The sequence below is a fragment of the Haematobia irritans genome, chromosome 3 (assembly GCF_050003625.1).
Source record: "Haematobia irritans isolate KBUSLIRL chromosome 3, ASM5000362v1, whole genome shotgun sequence".
Classification (NCBI taxonomy): domain Eukaryota; kingdom Metazoa; phylum Arthropoda; class Insecta; order Diptera; family Muscidae; genus Haematobia; species Haematobia irritans.
In genome coordinates, this window is record NC_134399.1 from 222,108,035 (window position 1) to 222,133,879 (window position 25,845).

A 25,845-nucleotide genomic window follows, 5' to 3' on the forward strand; every position below is an offset into this window, starting at 1 on the left:
CAACAACACCAGCAACACCACAGATGAGGCAACAATTGGTAAAAGAGGAAAGTTCGAAAGAAAATACTTACCAAAGAATATGAAAGAAAGCATAAAGAAAAGAGAATTACTTTGAATATTGGAAAACAAAAAAACATAGAACAGGCACAGTGGGCCTGGCTGAATATTGGCCAAATCCATGAATTTTTGCCAACATATGGCCACCAAATTATTGATCGCATGCGCTTTGAGCCCCATAGAGCAGGAAGTGAGAGAACCTGAGGAGTTCATGTATGTGTGTGTGGGAGAAAAATGAGCATCAAAGAGCTTACTCCTTACAAAACTGCAGTAATGACGATGGCGAAAAATGATCTTCGGTAAGTTTTTAAGAAAAATATAGTCTGCCGTTAGTCGTCGGACCGTTCAGTCTTTTTCGTTCGAACAGTGCTTAACGAGTAGTGTGTTAGACCGCACACCTTTTTTTAATTCCTTAAGGTGAGTGCTGGTGGTGATAGAATTCAATATGGATATATATATATATACATACCAAAGACCAAATTTGTTGGAAATATTAAAAAGAAAAGGAGCTGATAACGAATAATGTTTTAAAAATTAATCCAAGTGATAATTAAACCTTAGATAATTTTTTCCATAATAATCTAGACTTACAAAAAAGTGATACTAGTCTCAAAAGTGGATATAAATGTCAATGAAAAAAATGGAAAATTAGAAAACAAAAAAATCAAAGAGCATTTTATTGACAATGTGTTAAAAACTGAAAATCCAATCAAAAATTTATTAATCAAAAATTTTACTAATTATGTAATTTGGTGATGGTGGTATGTGGTGTGGTTGAAAAAAATATTAGACATTTTCAATTCTAGTATACATACACACTTAGCGAACATCAACGTATACATATATATTTTATTTTCAAAATTTTCAAACTGTGTGTATATGTGTATGAACAAATGTCTAACCTTTGCCAACAAAAATATATATCAAAGATTGGAACGGAAATAATTATTTGAAAATCTCAACATTTACTAAATAACGACGTTATGGAAATAAATAAAACCATTTTTGACCTGTGACATATAAAACAATAGCATATTCTTCAAGGTCTAATAAAACCTTAACCCCTATATTTCAATGGTTGAGGTATTAAGGTGTTCCATTTAAATATAGCCGACTAATATAGCCTTTCAACGGATAACCCCCAACCCAAACACCTACAATTTTCAATATAAGCAATTGTTGAAATTAAATTTCGTTAGATTCTTGTTGGCTAACAAAGAATTTGAAATTTGATTTCATTCTATTTTTAGTCCAACAAGCATTTATCATCAAATATCTATTTAAAATTTTGAAAAGAAAGAAGAAAACAACAAAATACATTGAGATATACATTGAGATGCTTTAGACGTAAGAGAATGAGCTAATATATTTGTGTATATGTGTTTGTGATTCTATTCACAGGGGTATAGCTGACCCACATAGAATTCACATATATTCCAAAAAACCAACAAAAATCATTTCAACACTGTCCGTAAGTTATAGGCAGCAGATCAAAACGATCTATGATAAGCTCTCATAAACAACTCATACATGAATAAACAACTTGTAGGAGTTCTCAAAATAAGAGATTTTTTTCCTATGCTAAAAACACCTACGCCACTCAAACACACATGCACACACACCCAGCACAAAGCCCACGCATTTTCTTATTATATTTCTACATTTGCATTAATGTTCACACATAATCACCTTAATTTCTCTTGTTTAAAATATATGCGAGAGAAGAAATATGTATTCGTTTTTGGGTGTGTGAAAACCCGAAAGTATACGATCTTGATCGTCATATGTGTGTATATATACACACACAAATAACTAACATGCGCATAAGAATCTTTATAATATGGACCTTATACGGCTGCCTTAGCCAAAGAAGAGAGTAAATAAGATAGCTAGAGTTCGAGCAGGAAAATTTTCAAGGAATTATGATTTCGACATATTTTGGAAAAATGGTGTTATGTACATGTATGACCCATACGTATACATACATATGTATTTGCGCATACACATGTAGAAGATAATTTTTTTTTGTATATGCTACTATGCGTGAGTATGTAATTAAGAATTTTTCACGAAGATTTAGTTACTAACGCATACATAGGCTAAATCAATATGAGTATATAATAAATGGTTTATCGTAAAATACATTGCTATTATTTTGGTTCTGAGATGAAAAATTCAGGAAATTTTTTTAATGATTTTATAATAAATTTTAAAACAATATTATTTGGAGTATTACAAAATTTAGAAAGTATATTACTAGGTGAAAGGCAAGGAATTATTAGAAATGCAGAACTCGTCTTTTCAATATATTTTTTTTTATTTAATTCTCATTTTATCAATTCCTGTTATATATTAGAATTTTATTTGTCTTTTAGAATTTTAGAAGATTTAGTTACCAAGGCAAACTTAGGCTAAATCGAAAAAACTATAAAAATTGGTTTATTGTAAGATTATTATTTTGGTTCTGGGATGAAAAGTAAATTTAGGAATTTTTTAGCGATTTTATTCAAAAAAAAATTAAATTGGAGAATTACAAAATTTAGAAAGTAAATAGGTAAAAGTAAAAGCAATATATTTATTTAATTCCCATGTTATCGATGCCAGTCAAATATTATACTTTATTTGTCTTTTATTTTGGTTCTGGGATGAAAAGTAAATTTAGGAAAATTTTTTAGGGATTTTATTAAAAAAATTTAAATTGGAGAATTACAAAATTTAGAAAATATATTATTAGGTGAAAAGCAATATATTTATTTTTTTCTCATGTTATCAATTCCAGTCAAATATTATATTTTATTTGTCTTTTGTTTTTGTTCTGGGATGAAAAGTAAATTTAGGAAAATATTTTTAGCGATTTTAATAAAAAAAAAAATGGAGAATTACAAAATTTAGAACATATATTATTAGGTGAAAAGCAATATATTTATTTTTTTCTCATGTTATCAATTCCAGTCAAATATTATATTTTATTTGTCTTTTAGAAGTTTAGAAGATTAACAAAAGTGTTAATTGTTAAATATAAATAATTTACACATAAAGTACATAAAATATTAAAATTTTATTTTTGAAATATATAATACAACATTTTTTTAAAGTATATACGCAAATGTATTCTGTATACAAAATAAATAATTTGATAACATATAATAACATGAAATGAAATTTAATAGTAAACAAATACATAAAAACTAGTTTTAGTAAATTTAACAAAAAACAAATGCTGCACTAAAATCGTTGAAACCATGTAAAAGTAAAATTTTCTCTTATGTACTCAATGTCTCTAAAATCACGTTAAACTAAAGGAAAACTATCAAAAAAAAATTTAGCTTTAATACAAAATTCGAAAATTTGTGAAAGAAAATTTAAAGTTCAAACCAATTTTTTGTAATACTTTGATATTGACAAAAAACCGACTTTTTACAAGTAATTAAAATTGACATTGAAAGCCATAAATATCAAAATTTTTTCACGTCCAAAATCGGGATTTACCATCTTCCAATGTAATGTCCACAGATTTATGCCGACTTTGGGACTGTGTTCGTATGTCATTCATGTGAACCTATGATTTTGATGGATAAGATAATAATAATAATAAGAGTAATTTATGAGCGACATGTATAGTATATGCATTCGCGGAAGGCAAAAATCAAAATTTTCATTATTAGAAAATTAAAAATTTAAATCAAAAATTTTTATTTAAAAACTCTGAACTTTAGGTTCTAATATTCGAAATCGCAAAATTTTTGTTTGTCGATATTTAAAATTTGCAATATAGTTCTCTTTAATGCGAATTTCAAATTCAAATTGTATTGAAGTTCGAGACTATCTAAATTTTTTTCGCGATTCCGAGTATTGGAATTACAATAAAAAAAAAATGATTCTCTATAAATATTTTTCTAGAAGAATTTCATTGTAAAAACGAAATTGTACAACAAATATACAATTTTTTTCCATTGGATGACTAATTTTTGTTTCCCTTTAATTGCAGACTCTCTACCTAATACCACAAATACACCATGGCTGATGAAGAGGTGAGGTAAGTATCAAAAACATCTCCGACACAATATAAAAAGTGAAGAAGGAATATAAAATATCAGTACCAATGCTTAAAGAAAATAAAAAAAAAACAGCTTGTTTGCCCTTAAAATATTTTTCTTAATTTTTTCTATCAAAAGTGTAATTGTAAAAAATAAAACATTCAGCTTGTTTGCCCTTTAAATATTTTTCTTATTTTTTCTATCAAAAATGTAATTTAATTTATTATAAATTAATATTTTTAAAACAACTTGAATATAATTTAGCTTTATTATTCAAAATTTTCAGTTAGCGATTTAAATTTATTTTCGTGAATAAGCCAATTACAATAAACGCCTGTCTTGTCCACAGAAGGTTGGGGTTGAATCTTAGATCATTGACCTACGAGAAGAGTCTGTTATAGCATTTTTATGATAGAATCCATAAATATTTCACGCTCTCTTTGAAAATGTTGTATTAGCAAAGCCTTTGTATTGATAATATTCTTTTTTTTTTTCTTACACCCAAAGAAAACATACTTTCCTCCAGAACGAAATTTTAGATAAACGAAATTTTAGATAAACGAAATTTCCCTTTGATATAAAGATGCAATGGTTATCAATAATCTTTTTTATTTGATATGAAAGAAAATTTTTTAGAGTCGAAAGAAAACTTTGTCTAAAATTTCGTTCCCTAGAAAAGAAAAGTGTTCTTTCATTGTACCCTCTTTCTGAAATATTAAGACAAAAAAATATTTTCCTTTTCTCTTATTTACAGTAAATAAACAACGAAAAATGCACTGTCAAGTGATGTCCAAAAGCGGGGAATATTGTGAAGGTGATTATCTCAAAATAAAAAAAAATAATTAAATAATTTTTAAAACTTGCTTAATTAATGCTTAAATAAATGCTTTTTTCTACTTTCACAATGGACAAAGAAATATCATAAATAATATGGCAAAATTAATCCCACAGCTTATATCCACTTCAGAAAGTAATTGGATCAGTTCTTAGAACCAGATAGATATAATTTTCCTAATGTAAATGAATTTTACACAAACCATGTCCAACAATTTATTTGTTTAGTGATGCACATAGATTTTTTGTCCCGCTGCATGTGCTAATGTTTTTCACCTATTTATAAAAAAATAAACTAATGCTAAATGATTTTTATTTCCCTTTTTTAGAAAAAAGCGGCAGCACCAGCACCGGCAGCAGCACCAGCACCAGCAGCAGCAGCTGCTCCAGCTGCCGCCAAAGCGGCGGCTCCAGCACCCGCAGCTGCTGCACCTGCCGCTGGGGCGAAAGCAGCAGCAGCTCCAGCTGCAGGAGCTGCACCAGCGGCAGGAGCTGCACCAGCAGCGGGGGCGGCACCTGCTAAGAATGGCAAAGTTGATGAGGTATCCTGACATAAATGTGTCTTGTGCCTTTGTGTATACATCCAAGTGTTTATGTATATTCTGTCTGCAAGTGCTGTAATTTTTTCGTCTCAATGTTCTCCCAACCTCAAGAAACTCAAGAAACATCAGATGTGCATCGAGTACCATACTAATTAACCTACATAAATTTTTCTCATCGATATTTAGGCTAAGAAGGCTAAACAAGCCGAAATTGAACGCAAGCGTGCTGAAGTACGCAAGCGTATGGAAGAAGCCTCCAAGGCTAAGAAGGCCAAGAAGGGTTTCATGACCCCCGAAAGAAAGAAGAAACTCAGGGTAAGTTAGGAGAAAAAAACATCCCGATAATATGTAAATCAAAATATTAATAAATTTTACCCTCTTTGTAATATGCAGTTGTTGCTCCGCAAGAAAGCCGCTGAAGAATTGAAGAAAGAACAAGAACGTAAAGCCGCTGAACGTAGACGTATCATTGAAGAACGTTGTGGTAGCCCCAGGAATCTCAGTGATGCCAGCGAAGGTATGTTTGCTCAGATCCATTTTTCCAAAAATAGAAAATATATATTTATCTCTATCAGAACTTTCGATCTATTACCATCTAAATTTTATAACAAATTAGAAAATATTTATTTTCGAAACAAAAAAATATTATTTAGTAAATTCAATTACACCTTTTTCACACTCACTCATACACTCTCTATTATCTCACCATGAATTTTAAGAGACTCTTGTTCTCTCAAAATCGTTCATAATCTACTCTACTCTTTTTTACGGATCTGGCCTTTAGTTGTTAAGACTCTAGTTTTGTTAATACTGTTTTTATTTACAAACTTTCCTATTTCTTACAACGAAATGATTCCATTAAATTACACAATTTATTATTTTGTTGTCTACAGACGCACTTAAAACCATCTGCAAACAGTATCACGAAAGAATTTGCAGTTTGGAGAACCTTAAGTACGACTTCGAATACGTTGTCAAACGCAAGGATGTTGAGGTACACATACAAAACGAAAATTACAATACAAACAAAATCTACAGCCATTGCAAATGCCACTACCACAGCCACTTCTTTTTCACAAAATGTTTTTTTTCTCTCTCTCTATATTTTTCAAATTTCAAAAACAACAACAACAACAATTAAGCAGCGCACTCACTTACACCTATATATATAATATAATCGTTCTCTTCTATTTATTTCTCTTTTTTCTCTTTCTCTAATAATTACGTTTTTCAAACTAAAATGTATTTATCAAAGAAATTTGATATACTCACTCACAAAATCAAATGTTATCAAAAAGATAACAGGGAAAATTTGATGGTAAATGATTTTGCTTTGAATTTAAGAGCAAACCAAAAGAAGAGTTTATACTTGAAATTGTTTGTATATTCTTTTTAAATAGTAAAGAAATCATGTATATGATCCTATAATTGGAACTTCTTTAATTGCAAAGGCTATATACAATTTGATAATCTTATTGTTTGTAAAATAGTTTTAGTTTTGAAAAAGCATTTATTTAAAAAAAAATTAAAAAATCATTTTACGGTTTATTTTAAAATTAAATTTTATTTTTTTATTGTAAAAATTAAATTAAAATTCGACACTATATGCTATTTTTTACCTACTTTTGCAATGTAACTTCTTTCGATAAACATATAAGGCAAAATCATTTACTACCACTCCCTTGGATTTCTCCAAATTGCCTTTTTGCAATTTTAATGGTGAAAATCTCTCGAAACGATTTTATCTAACGCTTAAAAATTGAAAATTGACTACGTTATGCCACACTCTGCGGGCACAATTGTTATCGTTTATTTCTCTTAATTTTTGTTAACAACAAAATTTCTCTTACACTTACAAACAAGCTCTTTTGTAGCACTTTTGTACAGTAAAAGGAGCCTAAATATTATAATACATACAAACAGCAGATGCAGCAACAATATTGTATAAAAACAAAGTTCTTTTTAAAAGCATCGAAACACCACATAAAAAAATGTGATGAAATTTAGGTGGAATGAAAACATAAATAAAAAAGTCCAAAGAAATATGGAAGTACAATTTAGACCACCAAACACACAATAGCAATATGGCCAATATCATAGACACTATTATATAAGATTCACATATACACACATATATATATACACCTTTAAACACTTACACATATTTACATATAATATATACATAGATTAAACTCGATCAACCTCTATGAAATATTAGATGTTTTTTTTTTAAATTCTATTTTTCGGTTACCACCCAATAGGGGTCTTTTTGATTACGCTAATTTTGAATACTCTTCAAAATACCTACAGATTTTTTTGTCATGACTGTGTTGTTTTTTTAAATCTTGATTTATTTTTATAGAAAATCGTATAAAATGGTATTTTTGTTTTTTGAACAACCTATTTAGCCACCCTCAGTCAAATCTGTAAAGACTATCACAATAAAATTCTCAAATTGGAAGATCAGAAAATTGATATTGAATATGAGGTTGCCCGCAAGGACTTTGAGGCAAGATTTTATATTAATTTCTATACCATTTCTTTCTTAAGGCCAATATTTTTTTTCTGTAGATTTGTTAAATTAATTTTTTCCTAATATATTTTTTTCCAAAACAGTTTCGATTTAAAAATAAACTCTTAAAATATGTGTGTAGTTTTTTTCTTAAACCTTCAGCTGTAGTTAGTCAATAACCTCAAAAAAAAATATTTAAAGCTTTCACATAAGCTGTCCTAGTTAATGACTTTTTATTTAACCCAGACTATGTCTGCTCAATGAGCTTCTTTTTCTCTCTTTCTCTTTTAAACCAAAGAGGTCTTAATGAATTCGTTAAGAGCTGAAAAAAACTTAAAGCGAATTATAGCACCTCTTTTGCCATAGTAGATAATTTTTATTTCCATAATTTGTGCATTTTTTTTCTATATTTTTGTATTTTGCTTTCTTAAAGAAAATTTTTAGAAAATTAGATTCCATTTTTTATTTAGTTTTGTACTTCCTTTCCCATAAACATAGTTTTTGATTTATTTTTCTAAAAAAAGGACTTGATTTTGTTGAATTCCCACCAAAATGCTGTAAATTTTTTTTTAAATTGTTTTTCTCATTATTAACGCTTTATTCTAGATTAAGAAACAAAGATTAACCGCATTTTTTTTTTGCTTTTTGTTATATAGAAGCTTAATGGATTTTTGACAAGCTTTTACTAAAGTTAAAAAAACAAATCTATTTGTATTTTTTTACAGAAACATTAATATTTATTATTTCCACGAATTGTGGAAATTAATCTAATGTTTCTGATTAAACTTTTTGTTTTTGAAAATTCCTTAGATAAAAGGAATTACCTTATAATTTTTATTTATCTTTTATGTTTTTTGCACAAATTTATTATTTTACATCGTCACACCATTATAATTTCTCACAAGTCATTTTAAGAAAAGTGTTTTTTGTTTTATTAAGTAGCTCTGGGTTTAAAAATTCCAATCGAAATTAAACAACTGTTATGAGAAACAGACATATGAGGTCAATATCGCTTTATTTTATTTCTATAAGCAGGGTATTTTCCAAAAAAAATTGAAATCAGTTTTTTATGAGATTATTATCAATAAATCATTTATCATAATTTTTTTAATTAAAATTAGTCTAAGTTCTAAGGACAATATATAGTTCAAATATAATATTAGGTATAGGCAAAAGAAATACATTATTTTTCGAAAAGGTGGCTTTATTTATTTGTATTTTATGGTTTCAAAACTACAAGAACAAAATGTCATCTAGAAAAAAAAAAATAAATAAAAAACATACTTTAAAAAATTAGCAATGTGGTAGTTTAATAAATATATCTACAAAACCGATAATTTCTTTGACAACACGTTTTTTTTTATTATAAATTTATTCTATAATATTAATTTGCAAAAAAGACCTCCATTTTATTAAAAACAAAATTTCCATTAATCCTCTATATATATGTCTGGCACAGCCGAACTACAAACTGTATGCAAAGAATATTGGCAACGTCTTTTCAAATTGGAGGGTGATAAATTTGATTTAGAGCATATTCAGAAAGTCAAAGCACAAGAGGTAAATGAACCAAAATTTGGCAAAAAATCTATAAAAAAAAATTTGGTATTGTTTTCTTTTACTCTATATATTCTTATATAAATATATAACTATTTTTTTTTAATAATTTTGATTTTTCTAATATTGTAATAATTCTAAAACCAAACCGAAGAAAATGCAATGCCATTTTATTTTCTATTATCCCAGTTTAAAACCCCTAAAGAGAAAGTGTTAACTCCAAACAAAATATATAGGCATCAAATATTTATTAAAAAAAATTATATTCACACAAAAAATAAATTCCTAATTTTTAACAAAATCTCTCAAAAAAATATATAAATTATCCAGAATTTTTTATTATTTTTTTCATGTATTTGAAAAAAAAAAACTTTTTTTAATACCGTTTTTATTTGTATGCCTACAATTTATTGATTGTATGTGTGCGTGCGTGCGTGTGTTATAAGCCTATTCTATAGTTTTGCCTAAAGATCCCTCCTTTTTCAGGAAACAGAAATGTTAAATTGGTGTTAATAGCCAACATTTTACACAAACTCCCAAAAACACAAAATAAAAAGCACTACAAATAAAAAAAAATCTTAGCGATTATTGCTAAGGATATCACTTTCAAGACAAAAACATTGCATTCCTACACTCTAGAACACATAACAAAAATATTTTACTGTAAAAATTGAAATAATAAAATTCTTCAATCAAACAAATCGATTTCAGGTGAATTAATAGAAATCTGCGAAGAATACCATGAACGTATTTACTATACCGAAAGTTCGAAATTCGATTTGGAATACGAAGTCAGAAAAAAAGATTGGGAGGTACTGCCACACGATATATTTTTGAGAAAGCTACGAAAAACCAATGTGTCCTTTAAAAAATGTCTAATCATTTTTTTTTTCATGTTATTTCTATGTTGCCGAATTATTATTTTTTTTTGTGTTATATTTTCTAAGTAAGGATACGAAATTTTCTAAAGAAAATTTGAAATTTGCGTTTCAAGGGCCACAACAACAACAACAACAATACATTCACTTGTCACTCTACACAAAAAAATTCACTTCACTCAACTCGTTTTTTGTTGTTTTTATTGTTTTATTGTGATTTGTGTATATCATAACATTAGGGTATTCCGAAAAAAAACCAAACACAATTCATATATTGTTGTTATTTTTATTGAGTATATATGTAGTATCGTTTTTTTGTGAAATTTATGTCAATTGTTCAAAAAAACCCTTGTTCGTTCGCATCCCATATTTTCACAGCTCAATTACAAAAGATTTGTCAAGAATATTTCGATCGTATGTATACTTGCGAAGGCCAGAAATGGGATCTGGAATACGAAGTCAGGAAAAAAGACTGGGAGGTACAGCTATCAAAATAATTAGAAATTCTTCATCTAATAATAACTTTGTATTACAATTTTGTTAACGTTCAATTTTTTATATATATTTATACATAAATTTTATACTTTTTTTTTCATAATTATGGAAATCATATATTATTTGGATTTATTTTGTTCACACATACATTTTGGTTCAAATTATTAGTTTTTTTTTTTTTGATAATGTATTTTGGCGAAAAAGAAAATACTTAATTTTCCAACATAGAGAACTTTGCTTTATTTAATTGGTGAAGTAAATGTATTTTTTTCTAATTGAAATTATGCACATTGTTTTGAAAAGCTTCTACCACATTTTTTTAAACCAGTTCATACACAGAAAACATTTTCACGAATTTTTTTCCAATTAAAGTCTCAATTGAGTTTTAAAAAATATTCAATTAAAAGTTAAATTTATCCAACAAATTTTTTTATTGCAAGAAAAAATCAAACACAAAAATTAATTATATCCATTTTTTAATTGAATCAACTATTTTTTTAATTGACTTTCAATTTCTGTGATTGAAGATATTTCAATTAAAAAAATTAATTGGATCAATTAATTTCGTAATTAAGTCAGCAAAATAAATGTTTTGTGTGTATAGTTATGATAGACTAGAAATTCCCCATAGGTCATTTATATTACTTTTATACAGTGATATAACTATTACTCGATGATATTAAAATCATTATACATTTTTTTCAATATTTCTTCACATTTTTTTTATTAAAATTTTATATATAGAGATTTTATATATAAAGAATTTTTATATTTGTATACATTTAAAAATAGTTTTTATTCGAAAAGTCAAAGCTGTCAAAAATTATTTTTTATTAAAAGAAAAGTTTAAATTTTTTTAAGTTTAAATAAAATTTAAACAATAGAGCATGATATTACAGAAATTTTTCTCATGACTGCCACATACTGACGCAGTTTCGCTTCACAGTTTCGTCCTCTTGTCTTTTTATTCTCTCTGGTACAAGTCGCGCCGATGTTGCCAGATTGTGTTTTGATAAAGTGACGCTTTTTCGATTCACAATAGCAATTTATTGTGACTAATTTATTGAAAAACATGAAATTCAAAGTGGTACAGTGTCATAAATAACACTAGCCAACAGTCGTTTTGTGAATTGGTTCTAGCATAATTTTTCTCATTGATTTTGACCTACTAAACACGAAAATGAGTTTTAAAAAATTTTCTGTCGGTCTTTTACCAAAATTATAAGTCCGCTATTTGTTGTTAGATTTTGTTAAGTAAGGGCTTATTTTCTTTGTAAAAATTTCAGCTATACGTAAAAAACAAAAATTGCTGTTAGCATCGTGTTTTATATTTTATATGAATTTTTATATGGTTTTTTCTGCCACATTCTTACTAAAAAAACGCCGTTTTTTATAGGTCAAAGAAGACGAAAGATATGCTCAAAATTGTAAGTGTACCTCCAAAAATTAAAAAAAAGTTCAAAAATTTGTATCTCGAAAACCAATCGACAGAAAATTTTTTAAAAACTCATTATCGTGTTTAGTAGGTCAAAATCAATGGGAAAAAGTATGCTAGAAACAAATAACAGAGACAATTTTGTTATTTGTGACCTAGTGTAATCGCAGCAGTAAATATTTATTACTATTTGAGCAGTTCATACATTAAAAATGCAAGATTTCACTTTTTCTCTGTGATTGTTTTTAAACAGCTGATGACAGTGTTGCTTATTTTTGGGTATACGAGTACTCTGTACTTCTTTAAACGAGTACTCTATTTTCTTTTAGTCCTCCACGGCTTAGGGTATCCAGTGCTAAAAGAAAACAGCCCTAATGTTAATTTTCTCTAATTTTGGGCATTTTTTTTTTTTTTTTTTGTAAGAGTCATTAGTAAGTGTAATTTTCTCTTCATACATATTTGTTTCTCTTATACATTACCTCTCACAACTACAAAGAATCCATATGAGTTTCTCTCTTCAAATTTTTCCTTACTATACATGAATATGGGGAATTTTGTCAGACATGTCAATTTCAATGATATTAGTGCATAAAATCGATTTGTTCATTTAATTAATGTTGGATAATAATGTATGTTTTTTTTTTCTTTTCCATATTCCATATACATTATGATGTGATGTGACATTTTATATAATGTATCAATAATGTTTTGTGTTTTTATTTGTTTTCATATCAACAAAAAAATATATATGTTAAAAAAAAATTTTATCAATGCTAATACAACAACAACATAAATAACTCCACTCAAAAAAGTAGCACTCTGTAAATCATGATCATAACAAATGAATGCAAAAAAGAAAATACCAATAATCGAAAGATAAACGAAGTAACACCAGAGCTCTCCAAGCTTGTAATTAAAAAAAAATATATATATATTTAATTTTTACCCCTTATAGGGTAAAATAATTTCTGAAACTATATTCAAAATTCTTTTCCGCCAGCACCCACCACCACCACCAACCATTATGATCCATTTTTGTTTTTATGTTCTCGTTTTCTTTTCTTTTTTTTTTGCACAAACAGAAATCTGTTATAAAAGATTTTAATTTCTATCATTTAGAACATGCATACATAGAGAAAATTTACATTTAAAGCTAAAAAATATAAATATAAAAAAACGAGTGTCATCAAATCAATGCAACAGTATGGCTCATATGTAATTTGTAGTCAAATGAAAAAAAAAAACATTATTGTAATTTAATTTAATATCTATGTGTGTTTTTTGTTTGTGCGTGTTTCCTCTTTTGTTTGTAACAACAACAAAAATGCTCCTCCAAAGCTCCTTAAAAATTTTTGGCCGTTATATTAAGCAACACTCTATTCTACTATCTAAGTCCCAATTTCAGTCTATAAAAACAGCTATCCTAGAACCCAGGAAATCCTTAACTCAAAATAACTAAACTTACAGTTAGCTACCATTGATGCAGTGGAAACTGTGTTGCAAATGTTTAATTCTAGATAAAGAAGAATAAATTAAAACAAAAAACACAAACAAATAAAAACACAATACATTAAATTTTATTAAAGGAAAATGTTAAGCATCAATCAAACGTACCACCAGTTATCTAAGGACAAAATTTAGGTTTAATTAGAAATACCTGGGAATTTTTTAAGAAAATGAGTTTTTTTTATAAAATATCTACTTTAAAAAATATATATTCCTTTTCTCTCTCTCTCTATGCGATTGTTAGTTTGTGTGCCATACTGTGTGCAGTACCTCGTTTTTTTTGTAAACAAATTCACCATTGTTCACGAATATTTTGTATGAGTTTTGTTTTTGTTTCGTATCACTTTGTTTCACCATTTTCGTAAATTTTGTTCTGTGATTTTCACACTATCAATTGTCACAACGTTCTTTACGTTTCACGTTTTTATGTAAAATATTTAAGAATTTTAAACTAAATATCGAAATGTTATGCTGTTCTAAGTAAGAAACACCCATTAATAAGACAAACAAAAATAAAAAAAAAAATTGTATATAGATGAATCCATTGAAAATAACAATGAAATTAAAACCACGAAAAAAACATAATAGTAATCAAAATTTTGCACTAATCTTTAGAAATTTTAAAAGCTATATATAGAATGTGTACTTATATGTATTGAAAACTAATAATCTTTTCTGTCAAACTGTATCTAAGCTTAAAGTATGCTTAAAATGCTGTCTAGTAGCTTTGAAAAAGTAATGCATGCTTTAACAAATTTCTATGGCTTATTTGTAGATTTATTAAAGTAAATTTTGTTATTAATGAATATTTTTTGTTACATTATTTTCAATATAGATCAACGATCTCAATGCCCAAGTTAACGATCTTCGTGGCAAATTGTAAGTATTCATATTATCTCATATTTTTTTTAAATTCAAAATTGTTAATTCTATGCTATTTTGTTATATCATTACAGCGTTAAGCCCGCTTTGAAGAAGGTTTCCAAGTACGAAAACAAATTCGCCAAGCTCCAAAAGAAGGCTGCCGAATTCAACTTCCGTAATCAACTTAAGGTTGTTAAGAAGAAGGAATTCACATTGGAAGAGGAAGAGAAGGAGGTAAGTTTTTGCATTTTGATCCATATCCAAGAAAATGAAACATACATAAAGAGACTTTATAAATACTAAATACAATAGCACACGTTTTAGCTGAATCAATAAGAACAGGACAACATTAATCACAAAATTTATATATAGGATCAATTTACCGAAATGTTTTGCTAGTTATCAAAGCTGAAATAGAAATATTCTCTTTCTAATCATAACTACAACAAAAGACTTAAGACACAAGTATCAAGATTATCATTAAAGACTTAAGACACAAGCTTTATTTGAGAGAGGTTATATTGTAATCACGTATGCGGCTTAACTGTTTTGCTTCTCATGCCTCTCTTTTAGTATTAGAGTTTGAAAAGAAGACTTAAGACATATACATGGCATTTAGAAAGCTCTCTTGTAACGGACAAACACTACACCCTAGGGAAAAAAAAGAATTAAGACAAATAAAATTCCCCGTTTGTTATACAATATTTTTTTTTAAAGCGTATACATTCGAATTTATGACAAGCGTTTTAACGATTGTATTTAATCGTTTCTATAGGATTTTTAAAACATATTTTAGTGCCTATATAAATAAATCTTTGTTTGTTTGAAATTTCGTTCCTCAGGAAAAGAACTATTGATCATAGAAAATGACTAAACCACAAAAACAATTAAATTGATTTGTAAAATTGTGAGCAAGAATTTATTGTAGGATATGTCTCCAATAAGACCAAGAAACCCATACTAATGTTAATAGATAATTCCAAACAATTAGGATTATTTTTAAATTGATAAATAAAATTTCACATTACCCATTTTACAAAAAAATATATATCCATTTCTTACTTCCATTGACATACTAATGCCTCTTATTATTATTATTACTTTCTTTACCCATAGAAAAAGATTAAAGATAATACACTAAAAGCCAAAAAGTGTAAGATATAATGAAAAATAAGTGTAATATGTGTGCAATTGAGTCCTCGTTTTGTATTATCACGAATAAAAAAAAATATGTCACATAATTCAATAGATATAGAATTGAATCAATTAGATTTCACTTTATGTTGTAGAAAACAAAGTACAACTATGCACAAACTATATGACTAAGAGCACTCCCCCTTTCCCCAACCCACTCACAAGAAAAGATATTAGAAAATTGTCTCCTCTTTAGAATTCACTTTGTAGAGATTCATGTTTTTGTTTGTTGGAATTTCTTCTGTTACAGAAATTGTATTTCTATGAAATTTATGTCTTTTAATTGTTTTCCGTCTTCATGTCTTTCCTATTCCGTCATATTAATATAATCACTGTGTCCATTTGCAGAAGAAACCCGACTGGTCCAAGGGCAAACCTGGTGATGCTAAGGTAAAGGAGGAAGCTGAAGTTGAAGCCTAAGTGTTCCCGATTTATACTATTATGACCGTATCCCGCCCTAATTTTAAATAAATCATTTATAACTTTTTTTTCAACCAATGTACATCTAAATTTTATGAAAAAGAAAAAAACAGAAAACATAAAAAAACCATAAACACATCTTTATTTCTAAATTTATAAAAATACATAAGAAAACATACAAACATGTGGCATATAATTTGTTTTTATAAATTTAAAAATGTGATATGATAAGCACGAATACAAAACAAAAAAATCCTTAAATGGCACGGAAGCAACATTTTTATTAATTTTCAGCCACCCATAGCACGGAATTCCCATTTATGAAGTCAAAATCAAATATATAAACACGTTAGGAAAACTGAATACAAATTTTGTTATTCTTGCAAATTCTGTTATCCCTGCCAGCACAACCTTTGCACAACAAAGCTTGGTTTGACCTTGTAAATATTCACTATTTAGCACTGGAAAGACTTACAAATTCCTATCATTTTTTGTTCTTAATCGATATGTAAATAATTGGAATTTTTGTATTTTTCCATAACCATTATGTTTATAGGAACATGCTCCAGAGACACCAGCTCCAGCTTAAAATATACCGTATATCTTCAAACACACATAAAATGTTCAATTTTTATTTATAAAATTTTTGTTTCATTCAGAATTATATTTTATTAATCTTATTGTGTTTATTATTTTTAAAGGAAATTTATAAATTAATAAAAAAAAATACAAAAACTTAAGTACAATCATACTCTTTGGTCTTAATTGTCAATGAGAAATTATTTAGGTCCGAAATGAATAAATGGGAATACGATCTAATTCAATCAGAGTTGGAATTTTTGGGCATTTTTATTATTCACATCAATTTAAATTTATTTTATTGGATGTTTTTCTATAAAAACAATATAGCAAAAATGTTGTATATTTGGAATCCCTACGGATTGTGTTTTAAATATTATTCATACAAAATGAAGCATAACTTCAGGCGCGTGTTTATATTCAAAATTGACAAAAGCAGCTTGATCGATATGCAAAAACGACGTCTATTGACGTTTGGCGGCAACAACATGTGGAAACGTAAATTGGCAAGGCTTCGTGTATATTTGTTGTATACTTTCAGGCTGGATCAATTATATGTTGGGAATTATCATTTGTGAGGGGTTTAACTATTAGCCAACTCCCTCATTCCATGGTATCACCGAATGGTAATTAACTAACCCCCTTATGGTAACTAACCCCACCATTCCATGTTATAAATTATTCCAAGACTTGAGTGAAAAGGCAATTTAGAATTGCATTCTAAGCTAATGTTGCACAAAATATGAAAGAACAGTTTTTTAAGTCGTAATTAATTTGTACGTCAAATACGTTAAGGTAAGTATTATGTTCAGTTTTCAAGCTGAAAATCAGCTTGTTTTCATGGTTACTTTTTGAATCAATTATTTATTTATTTATGTCTATGGGCATTGACCCTTACAGACTTGCTTAACCTAAAAGTAATATAAATCTAAAATATTTACAAACATATTCAAAGGAATCAATTTCACAGTTAGAATTCAAAACATTAAATTCCTTTAAAGATCTAATCAATGGTTCATTACATGCATAGTTACATCTATGAAGATAAATTTTAAAGTAATCATGACAACGCAGTTGTCTGACTGGGACATTAAAAGCAATTTTACTTAGAAGAAGAGGGCAATCTATTTTTCCATTGATCAAGTTATATAAGAACATTACAGAACTTTTAGCTCGTCTATTCGCCAACGCTTCCAAATGTATAAGTCTACAACGTGCCTCATATATTGGAAGAGGATCTGCAAAATTAATATTCCTGAGCGCAAATTTAATAAATTTCTTCTGAAGTCTTTCAAGTCTATCAATGTGAGTGTTATAAACAGGATTCCACACTATAGACGCATACTCAAGCTTAGAGCGCACAAATGAAGAATACAAAACTTTAAGAGTATAGGGATTGCTAAACTCGCTGCAATTTCTTTTAATAAATGCCAAAGTCGTATAAGACTTCCGCAAAACATAATCAACATGAGAGTTAAATTCTAATTTCGGATCAAAATAAATACCCAGATCTATTTTTCTATCAACTTTCTGCAGTGCAACATTATTAATATAATACGAAGCATTAATTAAACTGTTCTTTCTTGTAAACGGAAGGTAATTGCATTTCAAAACATTGAGTGGCAATCTGTTATCTTCCACCCAACAGGCCACTCTATCAATGTCCTCTTGTAACAATCGATAACTACTCACATCAGAAACATTAAAAAACATTTTGACATCATCGGCATAAATAAGGCATTTAGAATTGTTAAAACACGAACAAATATCATTTATAAACAAAACAAATAACAATGGTCCCAATACACTACCTTGCGGGACACCTGAAGAAGCAACATACGCTTGCGATTTACAACCATCAAAATAAACAAAACAATATCGATTACATAAGTACGAATAAATCCATTGTAACAAACAAGGGTGAAATCCTATCCTAGCCAATTTGTACATTAAAATTCCATGGTCCACCTTATCAAAGGCTTTACACAAATCTAAATAAATAACGTCAACTTGATAACCACATTCAAACGCTGTAATACAATGATTTGTGAAAGCAAGAAGATTCGAAACAGTCGATCTATCTTTTACAAACCCATGTTGAGACTCACTAATTAACGGACGGACTAAATTAAAAACATACTTACAAACAATGTTTTCAAATAGTTTAGATATATTACACAACTTCGAAATTGGCCTATAATTGCGAACATCAGCCTTAGAACCATCTTTATGTATTGGAGTTATAAAAGCTGTTTTCCAACAATCCAGAAAGACACATTCTTTCAAAGAAAGATTAAATAATAACATCAATGGAATATAAACAGACGAAATACAACTTTTCAAGAAATGAGCCGATAAGCCCTCTACATCAATTTTACAGGATTCCTTAAGATTCTTGATTCCCAAAATAACATCATCTTCACTAACATTTAGCATAGAAATATTACTGTAGAATGCATCAGTTATTGGCAATCGACTTGACGAATAGTGTGTTGACATTTCAAAATTAGATCTAAAAAAATCCGCAAACAAATTAACTTGGTCAATAGAAGTATTAGCACACCTTTCTCCGTAGAACATAGAAGAAGGGTAGTCACTTCGACCTTTTTTGGCTTTTATAAACTGCCAAAATAGTTTTGGGTTACCATTTATGTTGCTCTCAAAATTCATTATATATTGCCTATAAAGAAATTTATTCAAAAATGAAAATTCTCTTGAATAGAATTTATAACGTTCCTGATCCTCTTCCGACTTAGAACTGCTAAAAACTTTGTAATGTTTATTTCTGAGATGTTTTAGCTTCTTCAACCCAGGTGTATACCAAGGTAGTTTATAAGGTGTTCCTTTTTCTTTGGAATGTTCATTAAACAAATATTCCTGCACCCTTACAAAAAATCGCTTCTGTAACATATACTCCCAAACATATTTTGCTTCAAGCATATACATTTTTGGGTATTGCCCAAACATTTATATGTTTGATCTCTACCAATATATAATATGTTTGAAAGCATATTGGTCTAAACAATATATGTTTGGGTAGTCTAAGTTCCAAACATTTTGTATTTTTGCATCCAAATTCAATAATGTTGTCTTCCAAAAAACAATATGTTATTATGTGAACATATAATATGTTTAGAAGCATTTTGCACCCAAAAATATTATATGCTTAAAAAAATTCTCCCAAACAATATTGTGCTCAAAATTTTATTTATTTATTTATATATTTACAATCATAATGAATTATGAAAATAAACAGGTAATATAGGTGCTAACAACATAGGTTTTCGACCTGAATGCTCAAAATTTTGTTTCTGCCCAATTGTATATTCCCCGACATCTTTCTCACTTCCACGAGATTTTTTAGTTCTTAGCACCTTTTTCTGTAATACAAACATTGTAGAAGAAATTATTCAATTTTATGATTTTTTTTATTTTAATTTTACCTTCCGGCAATGACGGGGATTCGAAAAGCGGACCACACAGTTTGTAAGGATCAAAGAAGTAGCTGATCAATTGCCCAAGGAAAAATAAAATGTTAATTTTGTAATAACAAGCAACAACCACCAACTTAATTCAATATCGCTCCCTGTTAAATAGCGCTCCAAGCTACTAAACACATATATGTTTATAGGCTATTTCTAAATTAATATATGTTTGCATCCAAGTATATTATATTTACAAACATTTTATGTCCCAAACATAATATGTTCTAACATATTAACATATATGTCCCAAACATGTTATGCTAGTTTATGAACATTATATGCTTGCACTCAAAAATATTGTGTTTAAAAATTTGTGTTCCAAACATATAATGTTTATAGCCAAACATATGAAAAACAGTCTTTTTCATCCGTGTGATAATGGACTTGAATTCATTATAACAATCTGCCAGAGATTTGTTTTTAAAAATACTGACCCAGTCAAATTCTGCTATTAGCTTATTAATATATTCAAAATCACAACGATTATAATCAAACTGAAATTCATTGAACGATTTTACAATACAAAATTCATAGAAATCAATTTTTAGTACAATTGGAACATGATGAACATTTTGCGGACTAAAAGGGTCAAGACTTTTATGAATCGAATAACATAAATTTTTAGAAACAAAAATTAAATCAAGCATCTTACGAAGATCATTAAAAAAACTATTAACTTGATCTAAATCCAAATCACACATAGTATCAATGAAATTAATTTCCTGAGGCGTGTTTACATTATTAGCATAAAATGTTTTCGAATCATCAACACAAGACCAACTTATTCTACTTAAATTAAAATCACCCATAATTACGCATCCGTCAGATTCACTTCTTGGCACAATATGATATATATTTTGTAGATGAGAGTCATATAGATAATCGCTGCTGTTTGGAAGGATATGCCATCTATGCGGACACAAATTTGATCCAAAATAGAATCACCATTCAATAGTGGTACTATAGATGATTTGAATTGTTCTTTTATAGCAATAAGGACACCTCCACCTCTAGTGAAACCAGTTGCCTGAACATCACGATCTTTGCGAAACACTGTGTACAAATTAGTGTCAAAGAATTCTCCATCAGCAAAATCTGGAGTAAGCCAAGTTTCAATAAGAATTATAGCACCATAATTGGATTGGGAAGATTGCATAAAAATATTATTAGCTTTTGTGCGCAGGCCAGAAACATTTTGGAAATAAATATCAATTCCATTATTAGCATTATTTATATCTTCACTTGATTTAACTGTTCCCTTTGAAAAAAATTAAAAGGACGTATTCTTACATTAAATGGCCATAACGAAGGTTTAACAACATCAGAATAAAATTGCGACGAAACGCCTAATTTGAAATTTATTCTTTTTATTTCAGCGATATTTGCGTCTTTTTTTACCAATTTATAACAAAGCAAATGCTTTTCTTCAATATTAGCATTTCTCTTCACATACTCTATAATTTGTTCTCCTGTCACATTCGGCTTAAAAAGAGGACAAATTAATCCATTTTCTACGCTCTATTACATCGAGGTCGTTATTTTCGCTTACCCCTAACACAACTTTATTATTTCGCCTTTTATTCTTTTTGTTAGCAATCAACCATCCATTAGCATCAGCACCAGTATCAACCGAGATCTGTTTATTTGTTGTAGCACCAGTATTCGCGTGTAACTGAGAGTGAGAGACATTCGTATCAGCATTAATAGCGGCAAGCGATGAGCAAGGTTGAGCATCAGAACGCAAAGAATGTGCAACTGACTCTTGAGAGGGTGGAAGAGCTGAAGGAATTGGCAATGTGAGTTGAGAGGTAACGAGAGGCATAGTAATATGAGCATCAGTATGTAACGATGATGTATTATCAACAACTACATCAGCGGCAGCATCAACAAAGACTTCATTGGGCACATTAACTCGAGAAAAAGTGGTCAAACCAGTATTTTGATTATTGACAGTGTTCTTTTCCCCATTAGAATTATTAATCAACTCATAGAGAACAGCTTTTAATTCTCTTACCTCAGTCGAAAGATGTGACACAGCAGAAACCAAATCCGATGAGGCCAGAGCACAAGAATTACAATTAAATACGATGTTTCGCACTTTTTTAGTAGCATCCAGATAATTGCAATCAGTTACATCAGAGCAAATGTAATGAAATTTCCTCCGACATATACTGCATTTAACGAACTTTTCAGATCCTATCGTATTAAAGCATTTAGCACACAAAACTTTCGTCGAACCAGCCAGCATAATAGACGTCTATACACAGCAAAAGCCAGTGAGAAACAATTATTTTAGAAATATAAAATGTTTCACAATCAATGCTTTAGGTATTTTGCATCCATAATTTCACAAGGCTTGATAATAATAATGTAATCGTCTTCATGTATATCCTTGTAATTTTAATTTAGCGTTTTTGTGAAAAACTCAAACATAGTATTCATCTGTAGAATTGGACACTTATGGTCGCCTAAATTTTGGTAGGGTTTGCTTACGAGAAATATGTATCATTAAATAATATGTTAGTTTCCCAGCAAAAATACTTCAGCAGGAAGAGTTTAGTTGCGCTCTTTGGTATACAATAAAGTAGGCAGTGTATACATTTTGATAATAACTCTCAACAAATTTGAAGGAGTTGATATTGTAACACAAATTTTGGTCTACATAATGATGAAGGGTATAATATAGTCGGCCCCTCCCGACTTTAGACTTTACTTACTTGTTTTAATTATATTGATCCCAGATTTGAAGCCAGATATGTCGCTAAAAGAATGCCAAAGTTGGATTTGAAACAGGTGTGAGGTAAAATCACCACACAAAAATACTTTAAAAAAGTGTCTGTGGTATATTCAGAGCTAATATTAGGCTAATATTCAGCAACGACCTCTATCGCTATTAGCCTGCAATGTATATGCGACATCGTGTTATACACATCTTTAGTATTATCGTTATAATGAGCATTACATTACATTTGCTTCTCATTTAAAATCATTGTATATCTTTAGGCATATCGAAATATCGACCATAAAACCGTTATATTGCCAAATTGTAATTAACTCAGGGGGCTAATCACGGCATTCGATATCGAGAACTTTTGATCGAAATCTAAATTTTTCGGACCACGGGAGTCGATATCGAGTTTTTTGGATCGACAATTTTTTCGATTGGTAAATTGCAATCGTATAACATTTTTCACTTGTTTTTTTTACATTGTTTTCGCCATATAGGAATAGTAAATATATTAGTTTTAGTTCGAATTTTCCTAATTTGTAGTAAATTTACATATAATGAACATATTTTGAATATTTAGGACTAATGCAACTCCAATAAAAGTTAATCAACAATTGGTCATAGTCGAGTCCGGGAGCGAGCATCCTAGCTTGGCAAAGAACCATATATAAAGTGCACATGCTAGATCGATATTCGATATCCAAGAGATTGTGATCAACCAAATACCGTACCATTCCGTGACAACATAACGCTTCTGGACCACCTTGTAAGAATAGTGAATTATGAAGGTTTCCACTCGCAACAAATTGTAAGACGGCAGACAATTGTAAAGTGATACAATTGACATGCCACCAAAAATTATTTCCCATTTGAACGCCAGCCGAAATCGTCCATTGATCCTGCAAAAGGTGACTTTCTCACAGTGCACACCATTTCAAACCCATGTACTTACACCAATAACAATGTACACTTTTATTCCTTATTTGTCGCTGAATTATTTTATATTCATCTCATCCTCCAATTAGGAAGGAATTCGGAGGAATGTATGGGTCCATAAGATATAATGCAATACAATTTACTTTTTACTTTGAAACCTCCAAAAACATGTTTTTTCTAAATTCTATTTTTGTGACGCTAACACAGAAAAAAATTTCACGAAAATTTTTCCAATTAAAATCTTAATTGAGTTTTAAAAAATATTCAACTAAAAATTTAATTGATTCAACAAATTTTTTAATTGAAATAAAAATCAATCACACAAATTAATAGTATCAATTAAATATTTAATCGAATCAATTAATTTTTTAATTGACTGTCAATTAATTTTTTAATTGATACTATCAATTCTGTGATTGAAGACATTTCAATTAAAAAATTAATTGGATCAATTAATTTCGTGATTGAATCAGAAAAAAATTTTTTTGTGTGAACTTAATTTTGTCATTTCATTTTGTTCTGCTTCGTTTTTTGCTGTTGGCAACGCTTAAGAAATTGCATCAAATTTCGATCGAATCCCGTGATCAAAACTTTTAATCGTATCGACAATTTTTTCGATACGATTATGAATTCGATATCGAATGCCGTGATTAGCCCCCAGGAGTCTATACTTTGGACAATTTTGTAACCTTGGACAATTTTATATTCCATAGAATGATCTTAATCACTGTACTAAAATTATACCCTCATATATCTGATGACAACTACTTACATTTCCAGGATCGATTTTTTAGGCCTTCATAAAAGAAAACGACATTACTTCCATGATCAATGATCAGTTTATGCTACGACGTTTATTATAATCTTCATTTTATATATCGTGAGTAAAATTTGCCAATCTAAATATATAGAGAATATAAAACAAAACATATTCTTTAAGAAATATGTTCGTATGCATGTGGTAAGTGCATGCCTTTAGCAAATGCCATTAATTTGAGTATCATAATTTTCTTTTTCATAAATATTGCAATATCGTATGTTTAGTATTCTTAAATTTCTAAAATAAATAAAATATCTTAAATGACTAGTCATAATCATCATCATCGCTAGCCTGCTCTTGCTCCAGTTGCAGGCAATGACGATTATCCAATTCTTCCAATTGCACTTCGATAAAATCTTGATCGCCACCCACTATTAATCCGCCCCCACCGGGCACACCGCCACCACCGCAATCACCACTAGCACGTCGGACATCCATAAACATGTCGATATGATGCTAAAATGTCTGGGCATTGCGGCAAACACCACAACCTAAGGCAAATTCTTCGCCGGTGGGTGGATGTATAACATGCAGGGGACATTCTTCGCCCATCAATTGTTTGGCCTTGGGCCCAGCTGGACATTGGGGTAATTTATTTTTGGGTATATTCGTAAGACGTTGGAAATCATCGTGACAGGTATCACAGAAATGAGTGGTGCCAAAGCAAAAGAAAACTGCTACTGAACAGCAATAACGACATTTATATTCGAGAAAATCGGTGCCATGCTTGGGACACATTTGGGCCCGGGCCACATCAGAGCAGCCACCACAGACTAATTCTTCGGGATTGAATTTTTCACCAATTTCCACATCGCAGCGAGCTTCACCGCCATAATAAGCCTTTTGACATTTGAAGCAAACATAATAGGCATAACGATCCATGGCGAGATTTGTCAAGTCCCTACTTTCCGAATCTTTGACAATGCCTTCGTATTTTATACTGCAAGAAAAGATACGGAAGGAATA

At 29.2% G+C, this 25,845-nt stretch overlaps 3 protein-coding genes across 24 annotated transcripts in view; 1 reads left to right on the top strand and 2 right to left on the bottom strand.

Annotated features, from left to right (window-relative positions):
- The first annotated feature begins 345 nt into the window (after positions 1-345).
- On the top strand, positions 346-17,077 carry wupA (troponin wings up A). 22 transcript variants are annotated; one of them, XM_075303109.1, is made up of 11 exons: positions 346-474; positions 4,046-4,088; positions 5,258-5,470; positions 5,657-5,785; positions 5,864-5,987; positions 10,251-10,351; positions 14,689-14,732; positions 14,810-14,951; positions 15,834-15,870; positions 16,260-16,301; positions 16,888-17,077. In XM_075303109.1, coding segments are annotated over exons 2-10 (807 nt in total). In that variant the 5' UTR covers positions 346-474; positions 4,046-4,073; the 3' UTR covers positions 16,262-16,301; positions 16,888-17,077. The 22 variants fall into 22 exon arrangements, with proteins under 22 accessions (XP_075159224.1, XP_075159215.1, XP_075159217.1 ...); XM_075303100.1 differs by lacking the exons at positions 10,251-10,351; positions 15,834-15,870 and adding an exon at positions 6,364-6,464; XM_075303102.1 differs by lacking the exons at positions 10,251-10,351; positions 15,834-15,870 and adding an exon at positions 7,879-7,979.
- Positions 17,078-17,500: 423 nt separating this feature from the next.
- LOC142231455 (uncharacterized) lies at positions 17,501-21,204 on the bottom strand. The gene is made up of 7 exons (XM_075302062.1): positions 21,095-21,204; positions 20,830-20,974; positions 19,474-19,811; positions 19,247-19,422; positions 19,055-19,189; positions 17,852-18,940; positions 17,501-17,562 (listed from the first exon to the last, which is right to left on the bottom strand). The coding sequence occupies exons 1-7, from the start codon at positions 21,202-21,204 to the stop codon at positions 17,501-17,503; spliced, it is 2,055 nt and encodes a 684-aa protein (XP_075158177.1).
- A 3,675-nt stretch (positions 21,205-24,879) lies between these two features.
- hiw (MYC binding protein highwire) overlaps positions 24,880-25,845 on the bottom strand; it is a 153,735-nt gene continuing 152,769 nt past the window's right edge. Inside the window, exon 28 of the mRNA XM_075303121.1 lies at positions 24,880-25,819. Within this exon, the coding sequence (XP_075159236.1) occupies positions 25,336-25,819 (484 nt within the window). The 3' untranslated portion in view covers positions 24,880-25,335. The remainder of the gene's footprint in view (positions 25,820-25,845) is intronic.

Bases quoted from the DNA above. Each gene is read 5' to 3' on its own strand.
- wupA (XM_075303100.1), top strand. The intron at 5,786-5,863 runs GTAAGTTAGGAG...TGTAATATGCAG, and splicing joins AAAGAAAGAAGAAACTCAGG to TTGTTGCTCCGCAAGAAAGC. The intron at 16,302-16,887 runs GTAAAGGAGGAA...TTATGTTTATAG, and splicing joins GCAAACCTGGTGATGCTAAG to GAACATGCTCCAGAGACACC.
- LOC142231455 (XM_075302062.1), bottom strand. From the start codon at position 21,204: ATGGGTGATTTTAATTTAAGTAGAATAAGTTGGTCTTGTGTTGATGAT. The intron at 20,975-21,094 runs GTGTGATTTGGA...TGACCCTTTTAG, and splicing joins ATTAATTTCATTGATACTAT to TCCGCAAAATGTTCATCATG. The intron at 19,423-19,473 runs GTGTGCTAATAC...GGATTTTTTTAG, and splicing joins TCTATGTTCTACGGAGAAAG to ATCTAATTTTGAAATGTCAA.